The sequence below is a fragment of the Saccoglossus kowalevskii genome, chromosome 9 (genome assembly GCF_978046115.1).
Source record: "Saccoglossus kowalevskii chromosome 9, keSacKowa6.1, whole genome shotgun sequence".
Lineage (NCBI taxonomy): Eukaryota > Metazoa > Hemichordata > Enteropneusta > Harrimaniidae > Saccoglossus > Saccoglossus kowalevskii.
The window spans coordinates 2,263,070-2,287,206 of record NC_140649.1 but is presented as its reverse complement, the minus strand read 5'-3'; the positions used below and the strand labels follow the sequence as shown (position 1 = coordinate 2,287,206).

The 24,137-nt window shown below is 34.7% G+C and overlaps 1 protein-coding gene across 1 annotated transcript in view; it reads left to right on the top strand.

The window, feature by feature from the left end:
* The window catches only part of LOC102802068 (proteasome adapter and scaffold protein ECM29-like), an 80,994-nt gene extending 58,507 nt beyond the window's left edge, over window positions 1-22,487 (top strand). The window contains exons 31-44 of the mRNA XM_085503042.1: window positions 2,450-2,616; window positions 5,798-5,960; window positions 7,471-7,530; window positions 7,615-7,704; window positions 9,329-9,395; window positions 10,116-10,406; window positions 11,940-12,208; window positions 13,168-13,211; window positions 15,638-15,839; window positions 17,312-17,447; window positions 17,565-17,670; window positions 21,181-21,281; window positions 21,527-21,598; window positions 22,239-22,487. Coding sequence (XP_085359168.1) covers window positions 2,450-2,616; window positions 5,798-5,960; window positions 7,471-7,530; window positions 7,615-7,704; window positions 9,329-9,395; window positions 10,116-10,406; window positions 11,940-12,208; window positions 13,168-13,211; window positions 15,638-15,839; window positions 17,312-17,447; window positions 17,565-17,670; window positions 21,181-21,281; window positions 21,527-21,598; window positions 22,239-22,378 — 1,908 coding nt within the window. The 3' untranslated portion in view covers window positions 22,379-22,487. The remainder of the gene's footprint in view (window positions 1-2,449; window positions 2,617-5,797; window positions 5,961-7,470; window positions 7,531-7,614; window positions 7,705-9,328; window positions 9,396-10,115; window positions 10,407-11,939; window positions 12,209-13,167; window positions 13,212-15,637; window positions 15,840-17,311; window positions 17,448-17,564; window positions 17,671-21,180; window positions 21,282-21,526; window positions 21,599-22,238) is intronic.
* The last annotated feature ends 1,650 nt before the right edge of the window (window positions 22,488-24,137 follow it).

The window sequence follows — 24,137 nt, the reverse complement described above, 5'->3', positions numbered from 1 at the left end:
AAAAACAACCCATTATCCCATATAACATGTATACTAGAGCCAATAAAAAACAACCCATTATCCCATATAACATGTATACTAGAGCCAATAAAAAACAACCTATTATTCCATATAACATGTATACTAGAGCCAATAAAAAACAACCCATTATCCTATATAACATGTATACTAGAAGAGCCAATAAAAAAAAACAAATTATCCCATATAACATGTATACTAGAGCCAATAAAAAACAACCTATTATTCCATATAACATGTATACTAGAGCCAATAAAAAACAACCTATTTTTCCATATAACATGTATACTAGAAGAGCCAATAAAAAACAACCCATTATCCCATATAACATGTATACTAGAGCCAATAAAAAACAACCCATTATCCCATATAACATGTATACTAGAGCCAATAAAAAACAACCCATTATCCCATATAACATGTATACTAGAGCCAATAAAAAACAACCCATTATCCCATATAACATGTATACTAGAGCCAATAAAAAACAACCTATTATTCCATATAACATGTATACTAGAGCCAATAAAAAACAACCCATTATCCTATATAACATGTATACTAGAAGAGCCAATAAAAAAAAACAAATTATCCCATATAACATGTATACTAGAGCCAATAAAAAACAACCTATTATTCCATATAACATGTATACTAGAGCCAATAAAAAACAACCTATTTTTCCATATAACATGTATACTAGAAGAGCCAATAAAAAACAACCCATTATCCCATATAACATGTATACTAGAGCCAATAAAAAACAACCCATTATCCCATATAACATGTATACTAGAGCCAATAAAAAACAACCATTATCCCATATAACATGTATACTAGAGGCAATAAAAAACAACCCATTATCCCATATAACATGTATACTAGAGCCAATAAAAAACAACCCATTATCCCATATAACATGTATACTAGAGCCAATAAAAAACAACCCATTATCCCATATAACATGTATACTAGAGCCAATAAAAAACAACCTATTATTCCATATAACATGTATACTAGAGCCAATAAAAAACAACCCATTATCCCATATAACATGTATACTAGAGCCAATAAAAAACAACCCATTATCCCATATAACATGTATACTAGAGCCAATAAAAAACAACCTATTATTCCATATAACATGTATACTAGAGCCAATAAAAAACAACCCATTATCCTATATAACATGTATACTAGAAGAGCCAATAAAAAAAAACAAATTATCCCATATAACATGTATACTAGAGCCAATAAAAAACAACCTATTATTCCATATAACATGTATACTAGAGCCAATAAAAAACAACCTATTTTTCCATATAACATGTATACTAGAAGAGCCAATAAAAAACAACCCATTATCCCATATAACATGTATACTAGAGCCAATAAAAAACAACCCATTATCCCATATAACATGTATACTGGAGCCAATAAAAAACAACCATTATCCCATATAACATGTATACTAGAGGCAATAAAAAACAACCCATTATCCCATATAACATGTATACTAGAGCCAATAAAAAACAACCCATTATCCCATATAACATGTATACTAGAGCCAATAAAAAACAACCATTATCCCATATAACATGTATACTAGAGGCAATAAAAAACAACCCATTATCCCATATAACATGTATACTAGAGCCAATAAAAAACAACCCATTATCCCATATAACATGTATACTAGAGCCAATAAAAAACAACCCATTATCCCATGTAACATGTATACTAGAGCCAATAAAAAACAACCCATTATCCCATATAACATGTATACTAGAGCCAATAAAAAACAACCCATTATCCCACATAACATGTATACTAGAGGCAATAAAAAACAACCCATTATCCCATATAACATGTATACTAGAGCCAATAAAAACAACCCATTATCCCATATAACATGTATACTAGAGCCAATAAAAAACAACCCATTATCCCATATAACATGTATACTAGAGCCAATAAAAAAACAACCTATTATCCCATATAACATGTATACTAGAGCCAATAAAAAAAAAACCATTATCCCATATACATGTAACATGTATACTAGAGCCAATAAAAAACACAGAAATAAACAAAACATAGCTTGGTGTTGATTGAATACTGCAAAATAATGCTGCTTCTAAAACATTAGGACAGCACAGATTTCAGATTACTTATATAATAATTACTGATATTGTACATTTTATCAATCATGATATTATTTCTCCATGCTTGTATCATACATATATAAACTTTACATTGTTCTATCTACATGTATGTGTGCTTCATTCAAGCGGTAGGGGAAATGTGTATTCTGAAAACTTACACAATTATCAATCAACATATGATGTGGTATTATCCATTCTGCTATCCAAGATATCATATACTTGTCTTGTAATTTGGACATTACCATGACTTTGTTATTTCATTGTAGGAATCAGTAAGACAAGCAGCTGACAGTGCACTGAGAACTCTAAGCAGGGTATCTATCAGACTATGTGATATTAATAATGGTAAAATTGGTGAGCAAGCAATTGGTTTAGTATTGCCAATATTACTCAAAGAACTCACCAGCAAAGTTGAAGAAGTCAGATCAATCTGGTATGTATCCAGTTTAATGTAACAGTGGAAGTGATTTCTCACCACATTATGTCACCTCATGTACACAGTATTAGGAAATCTCTTTTCCTCTTCACACTTGGTTTTTCTTTTAATACAATCACTTTTTGATCTCTGATAACTTGTAACAAGTCTAGTAAGGATACTCCTTGACCAGTTTCAAATTTGAGTTCCATGACAAAAAACTGGAGATATGAAAATAAGTTTGAGAAAATAAAGACTAGAGCGGTGGATGACATAAAATAGAATGTTCAATATAATAGAATATTTCACGTAATGTCTCTTGGTGCAACATGTTCTATTACAGCTGTATTGTCTTAACATGTGTAGTAAAATAAGCCATCAATTCAAATCTGCAGTTAAGTCATTCACAAGTTACACCTGACTGATTTATTTACTTTTCATTTGGAATACTTAAAATCCAAATATACAAAACTGTTTTTCATCCTGCTTTGAAACATGCTCAACATAACTATCTTAGCAAGTGGCAGCAAATCTTATAAAATCTTATATAACATGTATAAATTTAGAAAAAAGTTGCTAAGACAACTTTAGATGTATGTGGGCATTCATCAAACAAATACTCTCTGATTTGCTATGCATAAAATTTTTTATAATTACAGCAAGTCTCAGAAGTATTGAGGCAGCCAATTTGCAAACTTGCTAGCGAATTGGCTAACTGCTTGGGTTTTGACTAAACAATTGGCTTTTGAATCTCGCTGGCGCCAACTTGTGGTCAAGCATTTCTCGGCTGTTTACAGATGGATTTTGTTCAAACTTGGTATATATGTTGGACATTATAGGACCTTGATGCACATCATTTTGTTTTTCAGATAAGATTCAAAATGGCTGACTGGCGGCCATTTTTTTTTAATGAATGTGGTTCTGACTTGCTGTGACTGATATGTTCAAATATTCATTATACATCATGTCATAGATATACAGATATATTGGTTTGATGATCACATTAAAAATGGCTGAATGTAGGCCATTTTTGTGCTAAAAAATCATCAAATATCAAGCATTTCTGGCATTTATGGATGGATTTCAAACTTAGTACATAAATGTACATACATCTGTACATTAGACATTACGGGTTCCTGATGCACGTTATTTTATTTTTTATGGCTGACTAGTGACAATTTTGTTTTAATGAATTGACTTCTAGAGCCATATCTCTGACATGCTTTGACTGATTATGTTCAAATTTATATATTCATTATACATGTATTCAAAATGGCTGATTTTGTTGACTCTTGTGTGTGAAGCACAAAAGGATGTTTTTGCAGTTACCCTGTCTGTATGTATGAATGTATGGATGTATGTATGTCACGTTTTTTGTTCCACCGTTATCTCAAGAACAACTAATCAAATTTCGTTGAAACTTGGTACATAGATGCTCTGGGATAATGCGCAGAGTTGATTAGTTTTTAGTAAAAATCATGAACATTAATTACCTAGATTGCATAATAATTAGCTGATTTTTAGCTGTTCCATGACTGTTCCACTGATATTTGAAGAATCACTCATTGGATTTTGATGAAACTTGGCACATGGATGCTCTGAACTAATGCAAAGATTTAATTAGTTTTGGGTAAAAATCTGTTTATATTAAGTACCTAATTTGCATAATGATTAATAAATATTCAGCTTTTCCACTGATATCCCAAGTACTAATCATAACATTTCAATAAAACTTGGTACATAGATGTCATATGACACTTCACAGACCTGATAGTTTTTGGGGTAATATCAGTACATATTGATTACCTAATTTGCATAATTAATTAATTTTCAGCTTTTGATATTTCAAGTATTAATGATCACATTTCAATGAAACCTGGTGAGTTACTTGAGGACTGTGCAGAGACCTAATTAGTTTTTGGGTAAATATTTGTGCATATTAATCACCTTATTAGCATAATTAGTTAATTTTCAGCTTTTCACCTGTTATCTCAAGTACTGATCATCACATTTCAACGAGACTTGCGACATAGATCTTCTAGGACTATGCAGAGACCTGATTAATTTTGGGGTAAATAATTGTGCATATTAATCACCTAATTTGCATAATTAGTAAAATTTTTGCTGTTCCATGGCTGTTGCACTGATGTCTAAAGAACCACTCATTGGATTTTAATGACACTTTTAAAGAGTACTCATCATATTTCAATGAACCTAGGACTATACACCATATTAGTTATTGGTAAATATTTATGCTTCTTAATCACCTAATTAACATAATTAATTGATACTGGTATCTCAAGTACTGATCATCACATTTGAATTAAATTTGGCACATAAATGTTCTAGCACAATAGACAGCTTGATTAATTTTGGGTTAAAAACTGTTCATATTAATTCTCAAATTAGCATAATAATTAATAATTTTTTGGTTCTAATCACATTTCAATGAAACTTAGTACATAGATATTATATTACGCAAATCTTATTACTTTTACATTGTGCAGACCTTATTAGTTTTACACTTAAATCTGTTCATATTAGTTACCATATTTTTATAAGCTTTTCCATCAATATCTCAAGTTCAAGTAATTTTGAATTAATTTTTAATGTGTCTCCAATACTCTCAGCACACGGGAGTTCTTTCTAAGCTTTCTTTGACAATCAGATACAAATGTCAATCATTTAAATGATATATATAAACCTATTCCTAAACAAAACTATATATCTTAAATTTGATAACTAACGGGGACTGTGCCATGCATGGCTTGTTTTTTTAAACTCTGCTGTATAAAATCAGTTTGCAACATACTTGTTTAGATGTTATTTATTGTTCATATGCTATTGCATTGAATTATACTTGTCTGAAAATTGACAATAAAGATAGTGTTTTGTTTCTACAATTGTTAAATTATATTTGTTTTCATTATCATCTGACCAGATGGTGGCCATTTTTACCCCCAAAAAAAACAATGTTGTCAACAGTTTTTTGAGGTGTGTCTGGTCTGGTTTAAATCTTGGTAGCCATATTCATTTGATTTGATGTCCTTAATGTCTGTGTATCATTATTAATTATATCTGGGCCAACCTTGCCATGTTTGGAACCCCACTTCTCGCCTAGTTGATTTTATACCCTTGCTGAAATGAACAAACAGAAATGATGTATCTTGTCAGTTACAAACCAATATTGTCTCCACAGTCTGCAAACCTTGGTGAAGATGAGTAAGAATGCTGGTCAACTATTAAAGCCCCATATCAGTCAATTAGTGATTGCTTTATTGGAATCATTGAGTGAGTTAGAACCACAGGTTATGAACTATCTGGCATTACATGTCAGTAACTATAAAGAAACACAAGAAAAGGTAAGCTTTATCTTTCAATCCATACCATAATAACCTCCACACACACACACATGCATCCATGCACACACACACACACACATGCATCCATGCACACACACACACACACACACACACGCACACACACACACACACGCACACGCACGCACACACACACACACACACACACGCACACGCACGCACACGCACACACACACGCACACACACACACACACACACACATAAAATTCCTATGGTGACACTGCTACAGTCTCCATATTCTATGGTGACACTGCTATGTACTCCATATTCTATGGTGACACTGCTATGTACTCCATATTCTATGGTGACACTGCTATGTACTCCATATTCTATGGTGACACTGCTATGTACTCCATATTCTATGGTGACACTGCTATGTACTCCATATTCTATGGTGACACTGCTATGTACTCCATATTCTATGGTGACACTGCTACACTCTATATTCTATGGTGACACTGCTACACTATATTCTATGGTGACACTGCTACACTCCATATTCTATGGTGACACTGCTACACTCCATATTCTATGGTGACACTGCTACACTCCATATTCTATGGTGACACTGCTACACTCTATATTCTATGGTGACACTGCTACACTCCATATTCTATGGTGACACTGCTACACTCCATATTCTATGGTGACACTGCTACACTCCATATTCTATGGTGACACTGCTACATTCCATATTCTATGGTGACACTGCTACACTCCATATTCTATGGTGACACTGCTACACTCCATATTCTATGGTGACACTGCTACACTCTATATTCTATGGTGACACTGCTACACTCTCCATATTCTTTGGTGACACTGCTATGTACTCCATATTCTATGGTGACACTGCTACACTCCATATTCTATGGTGACACTGCTACACTCTCCATATTCTATGGTGACACTGCTACACTCTCCATATTCTATGGTGACACTGCTACACTCTCCATATTCTATGGTGACACTGCTACACTCTCCATATTCTATGGTGACACTGCTAGTCTCCATATTCTATGGTGACACTGCTACACACTCCATATTCTATGGTGACACTGCTACACTCTCCATATTCTTTGGTGACACTGCTAGTCTCCATATTCTATGGTGACACTGCTATGTACTCCATATTCTATGGTGACACTGCTACACTCTCCATATTCTATGGTGACACTGCTAGTCTCCATATTCTATGGTGACACTGCTACACTCTCCATATTCTATGGTGACACTGCTACACTCTCCATATTCTTTGGTGACACTGCTAGTCTCCATATTCTATGGTGACACTGCTATGTACTCCATATTCTATGGTGACACTGCTACACTCTCCATACTCTAAGGTGACACTGCTACACTCTCCATATTCTATGGTGACACTGCTACACTCCATATTCTATGGTGACACTGTTACACTCTCCATATTCTATGGTGACACTGCTATGTACTCCATCATGGAATTACAGAAGTTTTGTTCTTTTCTTTCTAGTTGGACAATGCCAGAATTGCTGCATCCAAATCTTCTCCTATGATGGATACCATCAATTTTGTGAGTATTATGTTGTATACATTGTGTGCTAGATCTAGATGTGTTTGTAATAAACTACAACTTGTTATGTTCTTTCCTTCATAGTGTGTGCAATATATAGATGGGACTGTATTAACTGAATTAGTACCAAGGATAACAGATTTAATAAGAAGTGGAATTGGTGTTGGAACAAAAGTGAGTTTATTGTCCCATTATACAGACTACCCTCTAAGCCATGTTCTAGAAACAAGAAATTCTACCAAGCAATTTGTGATTGGTATACATTACATATACATTTTAATAGCTGTTGAGCAAACTGGATTTGTTATCAGAACACATATTATGTAATCTGAATTGTTTGAAGGAATATTTATTGGTGTTACAGAAATGTAGAAATTTACTTAAAAAATACACCCTTTTTATATTCAAATTAATTTTTAATACTTTTATGATTTCAATTATTGAACCTGATACATAGACGCTGGAAGATATGTTGAAATCAGTTTGCATAATACCTGGGTAATCAGGATATTTTCAGTGTTTTCATCAGTTTGCATAATACCTGGGTAATCAGGATATTTTCAGTGTTTTCATCAGTTTGCATAATACCTGGGTAATCAGGTTATTTTCAGTGTTTTCATCAGTTTGCATAATACCTGGGTAATCAGGATATTTTCAGTGTTTTCATCAGTTTGCATAATACCTGGGTAATCAGGTTATTTTCAGTGTTTTCATCAGTTTGCATAATACCTGGGTAATCAGGATATTTTCAGTGTTTTCATCAGTTTGCATAATACCTGGGTAATCAGGTTATTTTCAGTGTTTTCATCAGTTTGCATAATACCTGGGTAATCAGGATATTTTCAGTGTTTTCATCAGTTTGCATAATACCTGGGTAATCAGGATATTTTCAGTGTTTTCATCAGTTTGCATAATACCTGGGTAATCAGGATATTTTCAGTGTTTTCATCAGTTTGCATAATACCTGGGTAATCAGGATATTTTCAGTGTTTTCATCAGTTTGCATAATACCTGGGTAATCAGGATATTTTCAGTGTTTTCATCAGTTTGCATAATACCTGGGTAATCAGGATATTTTCAGTGTTTTCATCAGTTTGCATAATACCTGGGTAATCAGGTTATTTTCAGTGTTTTCATCAGTTTGCATAATACCTGGGTAATCAGGTTATTTTCAGTGTTTTCATCAGTTTGCATAATACCTGGGTAATCAGGTTATTTTCAGTGTTTTCATCAGTTTGCATAATACCTGGGTAATCAGGTTATTTTCAGTGTTTTCATCAGTTTGCATAATACCTGGGTAATCAGGTTATTTTCAGTGTTTTCATCAGTTTGCATAATACCTGGGTAATCAGGTTATTTTCAGTGTTTTCATCAGTTTGCATAATACCTGGGTAATCAGGTTATTTTCAGTGTTTTCATCAGTTTGCATAATACCTGGGTAATCAGGTTATTTTCAGTGTTTTCATCAGTTTGCATAATACCTGGGTAATCAGGTTATTTTCAGTGTTTTCATCAGTTTGCATAATACCTGGGTAATCAGGTTATTTTCAGTGTTTTCATCAGTTTGCATAATACCTGGGTAATCAGGTTATTTTCAGTGTTTTCATCAGTTTGCATAATACCTGGGTAATCAGGTTATTTTCAGTGTTTTCATCGTATCTGTTATAAGGTTTATAAGCTTTTTTTGATTACCATGAATGCCATTATTTCTGCCATCTGCAAAAGCATGGAATTACAGAATAAACGTTTGTTTTACTGAATCTAATCATTTCTTTCATTTTTTTTTCTTTATTTCTAGGCTGGCTGTGCTAATTTTATTATTATGCTAACACATCAGTGCCCACAAGATTTACAGCCCTTTGCAGGTAAGATAGTTTTGCTGTGTATAGTACGTCTATAGTCAAGATAAAAGGCCTTTATATTATAGTCTCATTGAAACTGGAAAATTGAAGGGCACCAATGCAGTCAGGTAGAGCGTAGAGGTAATTGCATTTGTGGCCTATTCTTTGAATAAGAAATATCAAATTATTGCATTACATGACCGACTAAAAAACATTGATATTGTAATTATAACAAACTACAGTTATGAGTCATATGCTAATTTGACATTTTTCAAGTTGTCTTGGCATCTTACTAGTAACTGTTGTTATCCAGTGTGAAATTCTTAAATCATTGTGATAAAAATGATAATGTTTGAACATGCATACAATGTCAAAACTGTGAATAATACTCATCATGGTCATGTGATAATTAAAAATATTCTTGAATTCTGTCTGTGTTATTTGTATTTTCTATACATACTGTTGAGAACACCTGTTTTAGCATATAGGAATTGTAAAGAAAAAGTCTGTATTTTTCTAAGGGCATCAAACTACCTTGGCATTAAAGCAACTGTCTTGTTCAGTCCCAGCTGTTGATAGTCTGACAATGCTCTTAGACTAGTACATACACACATTTTCTGCAATATACATTAAATAATAGTTACATAGAAATGTTTATAACTTTTGAGAAACTCTGTCAGGCATTTTGTCCACATATCATGTATCAGCATTGCAGGATCATTTCATAATTATATTGGTTTATAGGTAAACTACTGAGTGCCCATCTGGTTGGTCTGAATGACAGGAGTGCGGCTGTACGTAAAGCTAATGCAACAGCACTAGGACACATTGTTAAGGTAGCAAAAGATAGCAGTACTGAAAAACTGGTGATAAAATTACGGACATGGTATTTGGAAAAAGAAGAAGAGAATATACATATAGCTTGTGGTGTGACATTACAAGCCATGGCTAGATATGCTCCAGATGTCTTGAAAAGACATGCATCAATTGCTTTACCACTAGCCTTCTTAGCTATGCATGAAAAGAAGCCAGAAGGTATGCAAATTTGAAATCCCAGGGTATCAGCGTATTTTGCTTCCCAAATGAGTGGTGTATAAAATTTTGGCATTTCTGTGAACAAAAGCTTTGAATCAAACAATTATTACCAAATGACAGCTGAGTTATGATACTGGAAAGTAAACTTAATATACCAGGTATACTGGAATTCTGTCATAGTGTATAGTACTACAAATTACCCATAATTCTCTAATATTTGTACTATTGAACAGTGACTTCTTTAAAACCTTTTTATTGGCATACTATTTTGGACCCTATTAAATTCCTAAGGAGTGTTGTATTTGTTTTTCAAAAGTAAATTCTACAATATGTGGTTAGAATGTTAAATTTAAATACACGATACTTACCCGGTCTGTTGGAACAGTTAATTTAATTTTAATTGATGTCATGTACATACCATAATATTCATGTCATGTCATGTCATGTCTTTATTGAAACAATACAATAAATGTAAATATAATCACTGGAGGCAAACTCTGGTGTTTTTCATTTGTCCCGTGTTTACAGCATGTAATTGTTGTTTCAATCAAAGTCACGCCCATCCTGAATAAACAGACTCCCTCTGAAAACCGACCATAGATCCCAGTCCCAGTCATGGTTGGTTTTGACATGTTTTACTGTAACTACTTGCCCTCATCACCTGACAGCTAACATGTATATTTTCTTTGTTTTTTCCATTTAAAGACAGATGCATGGACCTAAGAATTGCATGCTTGTAAACTATTGATGTTGACAAAAATTGCTACTATGACCATTCAACCTTTTCACCACCAGACTTTCTCACTCAATTTTTTTCTTGCACTTTTTCTCTTATATTCTTCAGTATTTCTGGAAATGAACCATAATTGTGTAGCCAACAGACAAAATTTGAGTCAATTTTCGGTTTCTATTAAAAAAAATGTGGTTATTTTTGCCCCAATCTTCTGAAGGGAAAGTTCAGTCTATAAACAGGACTATTTTGTAAATTTTTGATGAAAAGAGGAAACTGGTTGTGAAAACCTTATAAATGCTTCATCAATAGTGAGGTACTTTAATTTGTAAGTTACTTAACACATTGTTGGAAATTTACCAATCTGGATACTAACTGTGAGTTTGTAAGTTGGACAAGTAACATTTATCAATGGCAAAGGTAGTTTTGATACCAAGAAGTTGTGAGGTCTCCAGAAGTGTGAATAACACACAGTAGATAAGACTATATGCACCACCTTTGATATACATTTTACCAATATAACTCACAAGATTGGTAGATTTTCAGGAAAAAAGGTCAAAGTAGGTTTTCTATTTGTGTTTGTAATAGAAACCTTAATCACATGTAACCTGCACGACCTGGTTAGATTTTCAAAATTACAGGGTTATCAAAGATATTTTCGGCCATAATTATGCATCAGTATGGTCTTTATTTTGATATAAATATTGAAATAATAAAGAAATTTGGCACTCGTTTGAGACTCAAAGTTATTTAATGCTTTGCATGTTATTACCATGGAATACATTTTGTATTATTTTCAACAGGTGAGGATGATGGCAAACAAACACCATGGGAAGAAGTCTGGTTAGATTGTACTCCAGGTACTGAAAGTGGTATTCGATTGTACATTGCTGAAATAGTAGTTATCACAGAACATATGTTAAATTCTCAGTCATGGCATATGAAATCCCAAGCTGCATCAGCTATGAGCACTGTGGCCAATAAATTATCATCCACTCTAAAACCACCACATCTTGGTATTCTACTCAAAGCTTTACTTAAAGGTTTATCAGGAAGAACATGGGATGGCAAGGTTAGTTAGCAAATTAACCAACATATGCAACAAATCATTTTACTGGCAAAGTTCACTCTTTCTATCATTTTGCATGATTTCTTTTATGTTATCAGCAAGACATTAGTGTCTTTCTCTGAAACTAAGGCTTATACAGTACCATTACCTCTAATCTGCTTCTATTGATAATATTTTTAACAAATAGCATACTATCTCATGTCACATATTCAGTCAAACCTGTGTTAGTAGCCACCTTCAGGCAGTCTCATAGCATTTAAAATACAGGTTGGACTTTGTGTTTCAAGATTTCCCACTAGTGACCATTTTAGTTGGATAAATGCACCAAAACAATTTAAAAAGTATGCACCTGTATGCACAGTTTTGAACTCACTTTCAAATTGGTATTACTTACTGTCATCACCATATTGCCAGCTCAGTTGTTGACTGGTTCGCTATCTCATTGGAAATACTGGGAACACAATAGAATGACTAAAAAACACTCCTATATAGCATAATAAATACTTGTGTATACCTGACCAGCCCCTATGTCTTAATACTTTTTATTTCATTACTACCAAAAAACAGAACAACATACAACAATACACTAGAGTGAGAATAATGTGTAATAAATAAGTAGATGTAGTACCTATCTCACTTATTTCTTTACAATGATCTTTCAAATCAAATACAGACTATGTTATTGGTAATGAGTCATTTATTAAAATATACTACTGTTACTATAAGTGTGAATCACATTACACAAATATTATACCCTAAGTACGGTATGAAGTGCATCTTCAGTAGAAGTCCATGTAAACCAAAAAGCACATTTCTTGTAAAATGAATCATTAAAATATTACTAATTTTGACCATAGAAACACCTAGTAACTTATGTAAGCATACCTACTTCCTATGCTCTGTGACATGACTTGTTATATTTTATACATTTATAGTGCATTTCATTATTGTTCTCTTAACAGGAAGCATTATTGAAAGCTGTACAATCTTTATGTGTGTCATGCAAGTGAGTACAATACATATTATTATACATCTATCACCCGTAACGCCATAAGTTACAGCATGCAGTAGGAAATGCAAATTCCAAATATGGAATGATTATGCGTGTAAGCGTCCTCTAATAATAACAACAACAACAAACATGGCTGCCACCAGGGTTTGACCCAACTCCACACTTCACTGAAGTTCACTGATTCTGTTCTAAACTTTTTGAATTTGGGCATTTCTATGGTGCATCCTTGGAAGGAAAAGATGTATAATAATAAGGTTATTACGAGAATACCTCAAAGTATGCACGCAGACAGTACACTGTTGCATTGGTTTCTGCATACTTTGAGGTATCCTTGTAATAACCTAATATTATTAATATAAACAGTAATATAATAAGCATGCATATCTTGGTCTACTCAGTCATTTGCCTCTTATCATAGAGTTAGACGTGTGTAGTTTCTGCCGAACTACTGAAGTCCTGTCCTAGGGAGAATATACAACAGAATTTTCACAACTCCACAAGAACTTCAACTCAAAATTGTCCTCATTAACATACTTCAGTGATACTACAACAACTGAATGGTGTCTATTTTGACTTATATTTGAGTCCATTTAAATTTTGCCATATTACTTTCCATTAAACAATTATAATTTGGTTTGGTTCATCTGTCCAGAGTAATTTTTCATACATACTTTGGCCTATCACATTTAAACACAAAGACCACTTACATATACATGTCAATTTTCTTAAAATTATCATTTGATCAAATATAGCTGACTATTTGTGGCTATTTGTGTCCTCACTTAGATGTTTCTGAAACCATTTCTCAGAAATGAACATCACTAACTAATTTCATCACTAACATTGAAAATGGGTTACAGGTGCATGTCATAGTTTTTTCAAGATTCATGTCTTACTCACTAACATATTGCCTGATTCATACCATAGTTTGTGATTTGATGAAATTTGTCAAATTTTCAGCCATTTTGTTTCCTGAAACCTGAATCGCAGTCTGTAAATGTATCCAGAATGGGTTTTTTTTTGGAATAAATGGGACTTTGTATCAGGTTCATATTTTAGAAAAATAGCTAACTAGCAATCATTGGTCCTTTTCATTTATCCATGCTAGTTTCTCTGTCTGTCTGTCTGTCTGTCTGTCTGTCTGTCTGTCTGTCTGTCTGTCATCTGTCGATCTGTCTGTCTGTTGATCGGTCTGTCTGTCGGTCGATCGGTCTGTCTGTGCTAATAATAATAAGTATGCATTCATATAGCGCCATATATCCAAAATTAAATGTTCATAGGCACTTAACAATATAAAAAAGATGAAGTTATAAACCATCAAAATAAAATCAAAAACTACTGACTATTAAAAGTCTGTCTAAAAAGATGAGTTTTAAGTTTCTTCTTAAAAATGTCAATATTGTCTGAGAATTTGATATGTAGGGGTAGTTCATTCCATAAGGCAGGAGCAGCATGACCGAAAGATTTGGTATTAGTTTTTGGCACGTTCAGAAGAAGTTGATTTGTGGAGCGCAGACTGTGGGTGGGTTTGTACAATGAAACAAGTTCGCAAATGTAGGATGGCAGGGTCTTGTGAATTGCACGAAACGCGATTAACATAATCTTGAAATTAATGCATTGTTGAAAAGGAAGCCAATGTTGGTTGTATAGAACTTCAGTGATATGGTAAAATTTCTTGGTCCTTATGATGAGGCGTGTCGCTGTACATGTTGGAGCTTATGAATATTCGTCTGAGCAATCCTTGATGTCACAAAAGAATATACTAATTGTTTTGTAGTTGCATTAGTTAGGTACTTCCTGATGGAACTAATATTGCGGATATGAAAGTATGATGATTTACAAATACTATTCACATGATTTTCCAATATGCTTGTCAAACTCGACACCAAGCTTACGAGCAGATGTTGTTGGCACGATGGTACAACCCTCAATCTGTATAGATGGTTAATTTAACTTGGCCAGATTTGGTCGAGATCCAATAAGTAACAGTTCCGTCTTGTTCGAGTTGAGTTTTAAGAAATTTGATGTCAACCAATTATGACTATCCTTGATTACACTTTCCATATGGCAAATGTTGATGTCAATATCGTTGGTCTTGAAACATAAATATAGTTGTGTGTGGTCAGCATAGGGATGAAAGTTAATGTTGTGATGTCGGATTACGTCACCAAGTGGTGATGTGTACACAGTGAAAAGGATAGGGCCCAGTACAGATCATTGGGGCACGCCATACTTTAACTTAATCACTACATTTTGTCAGTCTGTGCAATTACAATCATACTGCATGGTGTTTAACATGTACATGTGACTTGCACTCAACATTGAGATCGTTTTGTCTTCATGTGTATGTATACAGGATCAACTTTTAAGTTTATAATATTGTTTGTGAATGCATTGACATGACCTTTTATTGTCTGCAGAGATGTGTTACAGAATCCTCCAAATGATGCTGGAGAGCAGCCATCAATGGAAGAAGTGCTAACAGTTTTAATCAGAGAGTGTAAAAAAGAGAAAAAAGAATACAAAATAGAAGCTTTGTATTGTCTAGCTGCGATAGTGGAGGCACAAGAAGTGGATAAGTTTGAACAATTCAGCGAAATATTATTTCCTGTTATATCTGAGGTGTGTTTTTAACTCTGTTATTTCCTTTAGTTCAGTTAAATATATATCTCTCAATAGATATAAGTTACATGTATAGTAGGTATTTAGTGTAATTTTCATCAACACAACTGTCATTCCATTCTCAGATAAAAAGGGGATCATTGTAAATGAAATTTCTGAGGATGTATCATTAAAATGTAACTAAATGTGAATATTATTATAGTGAATGTGAACAAATGAACACTTAATGTTAACACATTGATAGCAACATAATGTTTACCCCATACATTATCTGCCACATTCAGTGTCATAGAAGTAATTCTCAAATACTATCATCTACCCACTATACAGGAGTAATATGCTGTTTAGGCTGTCAGCATTCTACAGGAGTATTATGCTGCTGTGGTGGTGTTCTTGGTTCTCAGGCTGTCAGCATTCTACAGGAGTATTATGCTGCTGTGGTGGTGTTGTTCTTGGTTCCCAGGGTGTCGGCATTCTACTGGAGTATTATGCTGCTGTGGTGGTGTTCTTGGTTCTCAGGGTGTCAGCATTCTACTGGAGTATTGTGCTGCTGTGGTGGTGTTCTTGGTTCTCAGGCTGTCAGCATTCTACAGGAGTATTATGCTGCTGTGGTGGTGTTCTTGGTTCTCAGGCTGTCAGCATTCTACTGGAGTATTATGCTGCTGTGGTGGTGTTCTTGGTTCTCAGGCTGTCAGCATTCTACAGGAGTATTATGCTGCTGTGGTGGTGTTCTTGATTCTCAGCCTGTCAGCATTCTACTGGAGTATTATGCTGCTGTGGTGGTGTTCTTGGTTCTCAGGCTGTCAGCATTCTACTGGAGTATTATGCTGCTGTGGTGGTGTTCTTGGTTCTCAGGCTGTCAGCATTCTACTGGAGTATTATGCTGCTGTGGTGGTGTTCTTGGTTCTCAGGGTGTCAGCATTCTACAGGAGTATTATGCTGCTGTGGTGGTGTTCTTGGTTCTCAGGCTGTCACCATTCTACTGGAGTATTATGCTGCTGTGGTGGTGTTCTTGGTTCTCAGGCTGTCAGCATTCTACAGGAGTATTATGCTGCTGTGGTGGTGTTCTTGGTTCTCAGGCTGTCAGCATTCTACAGGAGTATTATGCTGCTGTGGTGGTGTTCTTGGTTCTCAGGCTGTCAGCATTCTACTGGAGTATTATGCTGCTGTGGTGGTGTTCTTGGTTCTCAGGGTGTCAGCATTCTACTGGAGTATTATGCTGCTGTGGTGGTGTTCTTGGTTCTCAGAGTGTCAGCATTCTACTGGAGTATTATGCTGCCGGGTTGTGTACTTATGTACTAAACAAATATATGTTCAATTTTCAGTGAAAACAGTGTTGTTGTTTTTTTTATTAGAAAAAAAATACTTATTTCACTACACTCTCAAAGGAACTATTGTTGCCTATGGCAATCTTTCCAACATTTTCACTCACAAGGGTTTAATGCATCCTGCTTTAACAATTTTAAAATTAGGAAAGAAAAAATGGTGATGATGAGGATGATGATGATGCAGATGTGATAATGAAGGATAGAGAAATCAAGTTGGAATACAAATCCTGTGCCTATGAATGTCTAGGGAAAGCATGGCCAACCAGTAAAGAGACACAAGGTATGTACAAAGTATTTCATATTATTGACTTCTCCCTAACTAATCATATTGCCCCTTAGCTCCACAGTCAAATGTGACACTAACAATGACTTGTTTAATCATATTTTTGTTTCCTAGCAACTTATCAAGTTGAGTTCTGTAAATTATTGAGTCGTGGACTTAAAGTAACTACAATCAAAATCCAGTTGAAGATCATCAAGTCCATTGAATTATTCATAGAAAGGTACACTTATTCCTTGAACTGTTAGAGCTGGCTGGGGGCCGTAAATAATTTCTTGAATTGTTCGAGCCACATTTTACCCATAATTCCTCTCTAGAATATCAAAATGATGGACAACTAAAACTAATTAAAGAGTTGAATACTAGTATTAATACAACAAGAAGTGGTTTAGAAAAAATGTAAATTGCATTCCTCAGCATTCGCTTTTTCAACTGAGAATATCATGTTTTTAGTCTAGTCTTCTTTAAATAAAATAGATAAAACATAACATTGCTTTGGATGCTACCATTATTTGTCCATGGTAGCAAGCTTGATACATTACATGGCTACACTATATTACCTGTACAGGTATATAAATGTACCAAAATGAGCCAAGTATGGGTGTAAAGTACAGGCCGTACTTTTCAGAAAATAGCAAGTACGGGTGATATTTGTAGCGAGTACATGTGATATTTGTAGCGAGTACATGTGATATTTGTAGCAAGTACATGTGATATTTGTAGCGAGTACATGTGATATTTGTAGCCAGTACATGTGATATTTGTAGCCAGTACATGTGATATTTCTGGCAAGTACATGTGATATTTGTAGTGAGTACATGTGATATTTGTAGCCAGTACATGTGATATTTGTAGCGAGTACATGTGATATTTGTAGCCAGTACATGTGATATTTGTAGCCAGTACATGTGATATTTGTAGCGAGTACATGTGATGTTTGTAGCGAGTACATGTGATATTTGTAGCCAGTACATGTGATATTTGTAGCGAGTACATGTGATATTTGTAGCCAGTACATGTGATATTTGTAGCGAGTACATGTGATATTTGTAGCCAGTACATGTGATATTTGTAGCGAGTACATGTGATATTTGTAGCGAGTACATATGATATTTGTAGCGAGTACATGTGATATTTGTAGTGAGTACATGTGATATTTGCAGCGAGTACATGTGATATTTGTAGCGAGTACATGTGATATTTGTAGCGAGTACATGTGATATTTGTAGCCAGTACATGTGATATTTGTAGCCAGTACATGTGATATTTGTAGCCAGTACATGTGATATTTGTAGCCAGTACATGTGATATTTGTAGCGAGTACATGTGATATTTGTAGCGAGTACATGTGATATTTGTAGCGAGTACATGTGATATTTGTAGCGAGTACGGGTGGTATTTGCAGTGATGAACAGATTGTATTTGAAGCAAGTACATGGAGATAATTTAGCGAGTACGGGTAATAAAAAGTAGCGAGTACGAGGGGGGTAAAATATAGCGAGTATGGGGTGGGGGTATTGCAGGGTTAAATATATGGGATTTATACAGCAATTATGGGTGCAGCAAAACACTCCATTGTAAAAGAAAATATCAGTGGTAAGAACTGAAACTAGTTCCATCTTACGAAAACTAAATGTGGACGTGAAGCAGCCTTGTTTAATTAGTTTTAACGAATGTGGTTCTTGTGCCATATGTCTGACTTGCTTTCACTGATTATGTTAAAATTTGTAATATTCCTTATACATCATGTCATAGATATACGGATATATTGGTTTGACAATCCTTTTCAATATGGCCAAATGATGGCTATTTTTGTGCTAAAAAAATCCTCAAATATCAAGCATTTCTTGCATTTATGGATGGATTTTGTTCAAACTTATAACATACATTAGACATTACAGGTTCCTGATGCACGTCATTTTATTTTTCAGATTGGATTCAAAATGGCTGACTGGCGACCATTTTGTTTTAATTATTGGACTTCTAGAGCCATATCTCTTAAAATGCTTTGACTGATTATATTCAAATTTTATATATTCGTTATACATCATGTTATATATATATATATATATATATACATGTATTCAAAATGGCTGATTTTGAATGCTGTTCCAGAGCAATATCTCTCAATATGGACAAGTACTTGTTTGACATTCAGATACAAATGTCAATCATTTTAATGTTAAAAAAATCATATTCCTGACATGGTTATATTCCAGCTATATTACTATAAACAAAACTATATATCTTAAATTTGATAACTAATAGGGACTGTGCCATGCATGGCTTGTTGTTGTTGTTGTGCGTACATATATTGTCTTCATACTATGAATTTCCCTATAACTGACCAGACAAGATTAATCTTCAAACTACAATAATAAATAAATAGACTCATTCCCCTTGGCCTGACGAGAGTGACGCAACAGTGTTCGTAATAACACTTTTGTCTAAATATAACATTGTTTCACTGTAGTGTAAATTTTTGTTGAGTAAGCTAGTTGAATCTATGGCATGATTAACACCTTGGCGTTGAGGTGTGATCACGTTGAAGACCGTAATTGTTTACGAGGTGACAGCACTATGTGACACATAGATCTCTTTTAAACACGTCATTTTTCCCGACATCAAAAATCAAGCCAAATTGATATTTTCACACAGAATGGGACAAAGGGGTAATTTTAAAACAGAGTAATTATGTCACCGTATTCACATTATAATTATTCACAGCGCATGAAGAACTTGTTCTTTCGGGTCAACAGTTTAAATTTTGATTTTTTTTTCCTAAACGAGTCTATATCTTGTCGGGGTACCCAAGCATGTCGGTAGTATCTGCATCACCGATCCATACCTGTAACACTGCCTCCAGGTCTGGGGTACGGCATCGCAGGCTATGCCACGATATCTTTTTTAGGCAACCGTTGAAATATGAAAACACTGAGCAATCATTTATGGTGTATTTGTTTTGTGGCAATCGAGTTGCATGTGCAAACAATTGCTGTCTTGGTCATAAGGTCAAGCTCTAGACCATGGAAATTAGGTCACCCTTTCAATTGCGTTAAAACAGCTTTGTCATAATTACTGGTAACTGGCAATCATGTACCGCGCTTTTACCAGCCGTCGGTGTCCTTTTTTAATCCGATATAGGCACGACTATCATTCTTCACCAGATAAAGCAGTTTGCATGTCAGTATTATTATTGTTGTTGTATAATAAATACCACCTGTACTCGCAACAAATACCACCCGTATTCGCTACAAATATCACCCATACCAAATATCACTCGTACTCGCTACAAATATCACCGATACCAAATATCACTCGTACTCGCTACAAATATCACCCATACCAAATAACACTCGTATTCGCTACAAATATCACCCATACCAAATATCACCCGTATTCGCTACAAATATCATCCATACCAAATATCACCCGTATTCCCTACAAATATCACCCGTACTCGCTATAAATATCACCCGTACTCGCTATTTTCTGAAAAGTATGGTCCATACTTTTCAAAACTTCAAAACACAATTTTTCTACTATACCCAATAATGTAAACTTTAAACCACCTGTACACCAAGAATATGTAATGTGTTTGTGGCTTTCATTTTCCTAACTGCTACTACTACAATTAAACTCCAACCTAAAACCAATGGTTTAAAAGTACCAATACCATTATTGCAGCACAAAAATATTAGATTCAAAGTTGTGTAACTATTAATATCACTAGGTTATGCTTATTTGATATGGAAGATGTGCTTTCTAAAGATGAGATGGAAATTCTTACTGAGTTACTCAATCACTTTGTTGCTCCACTTTGTCAGTGTTTAGGTAAGATACTCTAAACTTACAAACTGTTTTCCTATGATGTTTCAATATAATATGTAAACCCTTATTCAGTCCATTAGAAGATCATTAGAAGTGTTGTGTCTGCCTATCATTCTATTGTTTTCTCTATTTCACTCCACTGTATAATCGGTTATTAATACTATCAAGATGAATGCATAACTTGCATTCAAATTCATTTACTTGATCTTTTACAAAGGGAGTGACATGTTATGTTGTTTCTCTTTCAGGATATGCAAAATATGGTGCTTTAAAACTTGATGTTGTTAAAGTTTTAGGGAAATTAGTAACAAAAGTCAAAGGTGAGCCATGTTAAATTTTGTAAAAGTTGACTAATGCCTTGAATTCATTATATTTATGGCATTATATCTATCAATATCACTGAATTCAAAAATATCTTTATAAGTACTGCCTAATGCCCACTGATCAATCATCACAATATGCCCACTGATCATATCACTACAATATGCCCACTGATTATATCACTACAATATGCCCACTGATCATATAACTACAATATGCCCACTGATTATACCACTACAATATGCCCACTGATCATATCACTACAATATGCCCACTGATTATACCACTACAATATGCCCACTGATCATATAACTACAATATGCCCACTGATCATATCACTACAATATGCCCACTTATCATATCACTACAATATGCCCACTGATCATGTCACAATATGCCCACTGATCTTATCATCACAATATGCCCACTGATCTTATCATCACAGTATGCCCACTGACCATATCATCACAGTATGCCCACTGACCATATCATCACAGTATGCCCACTAACCATATCATATCACAAAATATGCCCACTGATTATATCACAAAATATGCTCACTGATTATATCACAAAATATGCTCACTGATCATATCATCACAATATGCCAAATGATCATATTTGTTTTTTAACTTTTAGATAAAAATTTAACATCTGTTTTGAGTGATGAATTACGGAATATCCTGGTAAAATCCCTTGATGTGACATCATCAGAATCACATCCACAACTCAAAGACAATGCAACAGGTCTAAAGAAGATAATTAAAGAAATGCAATAAACCATCTCTTAATTCCTTTTATACTTCTTAATGATTCTATCATTGCTTTTTACTTTGATTCTAATGATCAGATTGCCTCTCAAATAAAAACATTAACTTATTGACCTTTTATGTTGTCTTAATGGGAATGAAGCTTTGCAAATGTGAACAATGGCACGTTTACGTGACCCTATACACAAGGCTAACTGGCAGTAGTCACCATTGTTAAAATGTGAACAATGGCACGTTTACGTGACCCTATACACAAGGCTAACGGGCAGTAGTCACCATTGTTAAAATGTGAACAATGGCACGTTTACGTGACCCTATACACAAGGCTAACGGGCAGTAGTCACCATTGTTAAAATGTGAACAATGGCACGTTTACGTGACCCTATACACAAGGCTAACTGGCAGTAGTCACCATTGTTAAAATGTGAACAATGGCACGTTTACGTGACCCTATACACAAGGCTAACGGGCAGTAGTCACCATTGTTAAAATGTGAACAATGGCACGTTTACGTGACCCTATACACAAGGCTAACGGGCAGTAGTCACCATTGTTAAAATGTGAACAATGGCACGTTTACGTGATCCTATACACAAGGCTAACGGGCAGTAGTCACCATTGTTAAAATGTGAACAATGGCACGTTTACGTGACCCTATACACAAGGCTAACGGGCAGTAGTCACCATTGTTAAAATGTGAACAATGGCACGTTTACGTGACCCTATACACAAGGCTAACTGGGAGTAGTCACCATTGTTAAAATGTGAACAATGGCACGTTTACGTGACCCTATACACAAGGCTAACGGGCAGTAGTCACCATTGTTAAAATGTGAACAATGGCACGTTTACGTGACCCTATACACAAGGCTAACTGGCAGTAGTCACCATTGTTAAAATCGATCAAGTGATGGGGACTGCAGAAAATTTAATAGGATGCATGACGTACACTATTATGGAGAGTGACACATCATCCGTGAGAGACTGTTGAGGTGAGGTGAGAGAGATTTTTGCCCAGGGCTATGAGGTTCCCTTGACGAAACTTGATTTTAATAGATGGCGCCTTCTAGAGACCTGGACACAACTCAGTGGTCATCTTTCTTGCAAGTGATACAACGATGTGATTTACAATGTATTGTGTGAAAATAAGAGAAAATAAAATATTCCTGTATAAGTGAAGCCAATTTTCATGGCTCAACTATGTTAACATTTTAAATTTCCCAATCGTAGAGTGTCCATGTAAGGCATTGAAGTAGAATGCAGTAATCATTTATTACCATACCAAACACCATGATTACACAAAACCTTGAACCTACAAAGCAGGATTTTAAAGAGAAATCGAATATGATTAGGCAGAATAATCAATGCATATGGTAAATTATTTTTAAGGAACACATGACATGACTAGACATGAAATGATAAATGATACAACCTTGACTGATGTACATGGCAAATCAGACATGTCAGACAACATGATACTTATTGATTGTACTAGTTTTTGGTCTCTGCACCACAATGGTAGCCTGCACTCAGGGGAGAGATTTTTAAGGTAGTGGGAAACGAACTTGTTCTGTGATTTCCAGTAACCTGCAGCCAGCACATGGTCAATGGTACTTCCATTGAGGTACACCAATAGGTTTTCAAGAAGGTATGAAGGCAGTGGTATATCCAAGAGTGGGCTTTAAGATGTGCAGTTAGAAGTTGCTGCTGATTTAAAAGCTCCATAGGTGGGGGTCGACTGACCCAGACATTACCTGATCTCCTGGCA